Consider the following 6,893-nt stretch of genomic DNA (forward strand, 5'->3'; position numbering starts at 1 on the left):
GATTATATCTATAAGGATTATCTAGAGCTCCTTACTATTTCTTAATAACACATAAGACATACCACATACGTAGACGAACACACAACGTTGTAACCATATATATATACCGTACATATATGTACATGTATACATATATAAACATATATATATATAATGAGCTCTTTTCACGTGAATAACGATTTCAACAGCCTCTTGCTGCATAGATATCTCTCGTCTTTTTCAGTTTTTTTTGTTTTTCTTTCTTTTTACCTCGAACTTCCAAGACTACACAAGAATTACATGGAAGTTGTCCCAAGACTACACAAGAATTACATGGGAAACATAAACTCAGACCTCATCAACCTTCCAAGACTACACAAGAATTACATGGAAGCGTTTCCAAGACTACACAAGAATTATATGGGAACTCACGGTTGTGACCACACAGGAATTACACAAGTCGTGTAGAGATTGAGTCATAACACCGTACTTACTCGTTAAAAAAATAGATGGAGCGTCTGCTGTCCGCCACCTGCCAGATTCTGTCCTCCGTTAGGCGGAGCGGAACTTTCCCTGAGTCGTATGTGAGTACTGCCGGTAGTTGACCCTCAGTCCAGGTTCAGGCGTAAGTCAGCAGAGTGTCCATCCCATCCTCGTCGCCAAATATGTGAGGGAAATTCTCCTTGTAGACCGTTGAGAGTTGCTAATTCTCTGAAGAATCACAAACGCAGTGTGATGAATCAAGTCTCTTTAATGCATGCAGCATGGAGAGAAGACTGCTGAGTGTTCTCTCCCGATCTGTACAATGACCAAACCTTTTATACCATTAACAACAAAGGACAGATGATTTCCACATCAAAGCAATGACTATAGGATATAGGAAATAACACCTGTTAAATATTTGCTTCTCAACTCCCCCCTTCATCCTGGTCTATTGCCCTTTCGTGCCTTGAGGTCAGGATGGCCACAGGAACTCGTAAAATACTTCCTGAGGCTCCTACCTCTATTACCTGTGACCTCTCTATTAAGTCAATTCGTACAGTATAGCAATTGCTGAATGTATTGTGAACAATCATGCAGGATGCATTTTTCTATTTTTGACACCCATGCTAGCTCCTAGCTAGCTGCAGTTTCATGTTCAGTCATAAATAACAAATACTTACTACATGTAACTACTCACAACAAGGTTTCTGAATTATCCTGACTAACCAGGTCACACTTCAGCACCACAAGTAAAGTGCCATTCAATTGTACTGCATTTGAGAGAAGACATAAACATCTTGGCCTAAAAATTCCAAAAATCATGTTACTTGCTACTAACTCAAACTAGATGGAAAAATGGCACTATATATGGAATATGTGTTTAGCATTTGGGGGTGAACTGTCCCTTTTAACATGATTTCCTGGCCTACATTGTTGTGCCTTTAGAGATCAGAATGCAGGGTCAGCTGCTTTTGAGTGCCCACAGAGCACTTATGGTGTTCAGTGTAGGACTATACACAGTATCATGTAATCTTACTGAAGGCAATTTGACACTTAATTCATGACCTGAAAGCCTGTCTTTACATGTTAATACTATCATAATGATTGACTCCTTGATTTATACTCTTAGGTTCATCCATAGATCGCTACAAACGCATCAGGTCCCCCAGATCTCACTCCTCCTCATCCTCTTCCCACCTTCCAACTTAGGCCACTGTTAAGGCCAAAGATGACCTTTTCACTTGATCAAGAGGTAATTCATTTCAATTAGTCGTCGTTGTCTGAGGAGAAATTAGCTTAGTTACACAGTTATACACATACATACATACATACATACAAATAAAACTTAAGTATCCTCTTGGTTATTGAGTGCTTTTATTGACAGTGAAACAAAGGAGAATTTCTAGCTGAGCTTACAGTATGATGACCTGTATTGTCTGCTGGATGGCAGTAACTCATATTCTTTATGGAGGTTGTGATTTGGGTCTTGGGTAATTTTGAAGCCTTGCTTCCACACTTTTCTTTCAAAGATTCATTGGAGAGATCATGGGGGCTACATACCTGCCTATGATTTTACAAGCCCTCTTGAATAGGTTTTGTAAATTGGGATTTGAGGTCGCTCATTACAGTTTGAAAAAGTACACAGTTTCAGCTTCGATTCTCAATTTTAGTTTGTATGGGAATATTGAGTAGGATTTTCAAACAAATTATTTTCTTTCTGTTTTGAATGTGTTGTGTACAGCTAGAAACACCAAGGGCATCATCGTGCGCTACAAGATGGCTCTGGACGCCTTCAACAGTGGGGGTTCCATGAAGGCAGCCTTCGAGCATGTTGGCGCTGACAGAAATACTGTCTCCAGGACTGCACCAATTGCTGAGCTGGGTATTGCTGCTCCTGAAGTCTTCAAAAGTCTGGGGTCCTGGGATGAACGCAAGGAGACTATGTCATCTTTCATTGCCCGCTGCCGTGATGCCATGACTCCAGAAATCAAGGAAGAGATCAGTAGAATGAAAAAGGAGGGGCTTCTCCTTCCCATTGCCAGTTCTACCCCTGTGTAGAAAAGTTGTTGGGTGGGGTTCATTGTTAGGTGATGTTTGAGGGTGATGTTTTGTACTGTTAAAAGCCACATGTTTACATACTGTACAGTATGCACTTTATAGAGCAGCAAAAAAGGGAGGACCTCCAGTCTTGACTTCTTGCACAGCAGCAGCAGCAAAGAAAAAAAATACTTCTTTTACTTTGAACTGTTAACTGTTTTAAAAGTGATCAGTGCAGCACTTATGACATCATGCAAGATATGATAATTTTTGTTTTTATTATCCTTCCTATTAGGGCATGGTCACACTTAAGTATGGTTGCCAGCTGATGAGGGGATTCTGTCAAATTGCAATTGGAATTGAGCTGGGGGAAAGAACTAGAAGAAAAGCAAAAAACAACTAAATAAAAGCTCTTTTCCCATTAATATGCATTGGCACTACTATCTACCTATCAGCTGGCAACCATACTTTAGTGTGATCATGCCCTTAAGGGCCAAGTGTTTACAGTATGTACATATGTATACTGTTTACCTGTAAGTGCTAAGATGCACTTTAAAAGCTGCTGCATGAAAACTTCCTTTGATGTCCCTCTGGCGGGAGGGCGTTCCTTAGTTGAATTTTGTATTTTACATCTCTTATAATAGTGGCTAGTTTGTTCCACACCTTGAATAAACTTGAAAAATGTATTTGGTCTTTTTCTTACTTTGAATATGTATTTTTAATACCTTGAGTTTCCATTTCTACAGAACCCACATTTACTGTATTATTATGTCTTGCATACTAATCACTTAAGATGCAGCATATATTCTTATAAATGCCTCCAAATGCATCAAACTGTACTTAGCCCCTACAATGAAGCGTTATGATGAATTATGCATTATTATAAACATGATAACAACAAATACAATGATAATTCATGATACTGCAGAGGCTATTATTATATACTATGAGTTGTTACTACAGTTGTGTGTATAGGTAATCATAATGTATTCTAAGCAGTCAGTGAAGAGTGCATTATAATGCACTGTGAATGCCCTCATAAAGCATAATATATGTGGTGTTCATAGGTATTATGAGCATCGATAGAGGTAGTCATTATGATTAATTATAAGTGATATAATAATGTTTTATGACTGTTGATATAGTGCATCATAAAGCATTATGAATGCCCTCATAATGCATTGTGATTGTCAGGGATTAATTCCCTATAAAGCATTATGGATGTAGTGTTCATGAGTTTTCATGAGCATTCATGGAACAAGTCATTATAATTCATTATAAATGACATTAAAATGTTTTATGACCGTTGATATAAAGCATCATGAAGCATTATGTTTTCTTATGAGTGGAGTTATGATACATTATGAATGCTCTCTTAATGTCTTACAATGCATTAAGGATGCCGTTATAATGCATTATAAATGTGGACTTCATAGAAAGTATTACCAAGCTGTTTTTCTGTTTGCAAAACTATTCAAAGCAGACTTTTTTTACTTTCAAGAATCTCACTCTACCGAGGATAATACTAACTTCTGGAGGTGTCAATGGGGTAACACTATATGGCTCTCCCATGGGACAGAGCAATCAGCTGGGGTAGCCTCCTTGAATGACAGGTTCAAAGGAAATGTCCTGATTACAAAATGTGACCCAGACGGCCACTTCATTTGCCAAGTTATTGAACACAATGACTTAATCTACTTAATTTCCAATGTTTATGGTTACAATACAGAGAAAGAAAACATAAATCTTCTGTTATCCATTGAAAATATTTTTACAGGCTGGTTCGTTAGATTCCCAAATGCATTTTTTCTGTTGGAAGGGATTTCAACAGTATTTTGGATGGTTCTATAGATAAACTTCCACCTTCTCAGCAAAATAGTACAGAATCATATTTAACTGACTTTATAAGAAGATTTAATTTGGTAGATATTTGGAGAGAGAAAAATCCTAATAACAGACTGTATACTTGGGGCAATAAAACCGGCTCTAGGCAATCCCGATTAGATTATTGGCTACTTTCTGATAGTTTAAACATAGATAATGTTGATGTTAGCATCTGCCCAACGCCTTTAACTGATCATAAAGCCATATGCATTTTGTTAATGTCTCTGCTGGCCCTGCACTTCTACAACAATTCTACAATTCTACAATTTCATTTAGCAGACACTTTTGTCCAAAGCAACGTACAACACAAGCAAGAATTCAGACTTAAGGAAAAAACCCATAGTAAGCGCAAAAGTGCTTCAGTTGTGATTTGGTCACAGGTTTTTTTGGGGGGGGGGGGGGACAAACATATAACATCACACAACACAGTTAGTGCTACATAATCACTAAGTGCTGGGTCTTGGACCCTCTGACTTATTCTACCCCACAGGACAAAGAGGAGAAGAGTAAGGTTAAGTGCCTAGGTGTTCTCTGAACAATTGAGTCTTCAATTGTCTCTTAAAAGTAGAAAGGGACTCAGCAGAATGCACAGAGTTCGGGAGTTCGTTCCACCATTTGGGAACAACAGAAGAGAAGAGAAGGCTATTGGAAGCTTAACTGTTCTTTGCTACAGAAGGTTGAAGTTCAATATAAAATTAAGGGTATGATTTCATTATTCTGGTCTCAAGCAAACAAGGAAAACTGTTTTGGGCCCAATTGGGAGCTACTAAAATATGAGACAGGAAAATTTCTAAGAATGAGTGGTGCACAGTCAGTCAAAACCAGGAAAGCGGAAGAGCTGAAGATTGTCTCCAGCATATCCAACTTATCCAGCAAAGACCCTGATGCCCTTACAGAGGAAGAATGAGAAGCATTATCCTACTTGCAAAAAAAACTTGATGATTTTTATCACCAAAAAGCAAATGGAGCTTTCATTAGGTCTCGCTCTAAGTTGTTAGAAGAGGGGGAACAAAACTCTCATTACTTCTTCAGCCTAGAGAAACATCATTTCACCAACAACAATATTAGTAAACTAAATATTAATGGAGCTATCACTGAAGATCAGCGTAACATAGCAGACTTTTGTTCAAGTTTTTATAGAGAGCTGTATAGCTCTAAGTTTAACCCAACGGCAGCTGAGAATTTCTTAAACTCCCTTTCGGTTAAAATGATAAGCGAAGCAGAGCATTGTGACAGGCCTATATCCCCTCAAGAAGTACAGCAAGTTATAAATCAACTCAAAAACAACAAGTCTCCAGGGTCTGATGGGCTGTCATCTGAATTTTATAAGCGTTTTGCTACTGAACTGATTCCCTTTTTACATAATGTTTTTGTTGAATGTATTAATAACAAATGTCCTCCCACTACTCTGACCCAAGGAATTACCGTTCTAATTCCTAAACCAAACAAGGACATACTTCCTTTAGATAATTGGCGTCCGATTTGTCTACTTAACAACGATTATAAAATAATTGCTCTCTTTTTGGCCAAAAGATTAAGATTAGTGTTGGACTCCATCATAGATGAAACACAATCAGGGTTTATGAATAAGAGGCATATAGCAAATAATGTTAGACTAGTGTTAGATAGTCTAGATAATCCAGATATGGTGGAGGACGGTGGGCTCATGCTATTTGTAGACTTCTACAAGGCATTTGACACCGTTGAGCACCCTTTCATTTTACACTACCTTAAGAAGTTCTGTTTTGGAGAGTGTTTTTTTTCTCAGCTATAAAAAGTCTATACCACAACAGTAAAAGCTCAATTAAACTAACAGGTGGCATGTCTCCCAGATTTAACATTTCTAGAGGCATCGGGCAAGGTTGTCCGGCCTCACCATACCCCTTCCTACTGGTAGCTCAGCTTTTGGCTGATCATATCAAATCAAGTGAGACAAAGGGCATCAATATTCTAGGTAGAGAGCTTGTTGTTACTCAGCTGGCGGACGACACACCACTCTTTCTAAGGGACGAAAACCAAGTTTGTATTGCTATAAGTACTATTAATGAGTTTTCCAAGGCCTCTGGCTTAAATCTGAATCTCAATAAGTGTGAAATTATGTCCATTAAGGATTGTTCGAAAACATCCGTCTGTAGCATCCCTATCAAAAATGAACTTGTCTACTTGGGTATTACAATCACCAAGGACCAACAAAAAAGATCTTTGTTGAACTTCCCTCCCATTGTTGAGAGAACTAAAAAAAAGGCTGAACCAGTGGCTGTTGCAAGTTCTGTCTTTCAGAGGTAGAGTTCTACTCTCTAAGGCAGAAGGTATATCATGCTTAACGTATGCATCTCTATCTCTGTATATGGACAACAAACTAATTGCTGAGATTGACAAGTTGCTCTCAACTTTTTGTGGAAGAATAGAACTCATCATGTAAAGAAATCTGTTCTAACGGATGACTATGAAAATGGTGGTCTAAATTTTCTAGATTTCTGTTCTTTAAATAACACTTTTAAGATAAACTG

At 38.1% G+C, this 6,893-nt stretch overlaps 1 protein-coding gene across 1 annotated transcript; it reads left to right on the top strand.

Moving 5' to 3' along the window:
- The first annotated feature begins 488 nt into the window (after positions 1-488).
- LOC147249160 (coiled-coil domain-containing protein 106-like) lies at positions 489-2,520 on the top strand. The gene is made up of 2 exons (XM_086179129.1): positions 489-576; positions 2,204-2,520. Exons 1-2 carry the CDS (start codon positions 489-491, stop codon positions 2,518-2,520), a joined length of 405 nt encoding a protein of 134 aa, XP_086035255.1.
- Positions 2,521-6,893: the final 4,373 nt, after the last annotated feature.

This window comes from Aulostomus chinensis, chromosome 15 (genome assembly GCF_037954235.1).
Source record: "Aulostomus chinensis isolate RoL2024-O1b breed Wild chromosome 15, RoL_Achi_v1.0, whole genome shotgun sequence".
In the NCBI taxonomy this organism is placed as follows: domain Eukaryota; kingdom Metazoa; phylum Chordata; class Actinopteri; order Syngnathiformes; family Aulostomidae; genus Aulostomus; species Aulostomus chinensis.

Coding starts and splice junctions, on each gene's coding strand:
- LOC147249160 (XM_086179129.1), top strand. CDS start 489: ATGGAGCGTCTGCTGTCCGCCACCTGCCAGATTCTGTCCTCCGTTAGG. Junction 577..2,203: donor GTCGTATGTGAGTACTGCCG/GTAGTTGACCCT, acceptor TGTTGTGTACAG/CTAGAAACACCAAGGGCATC.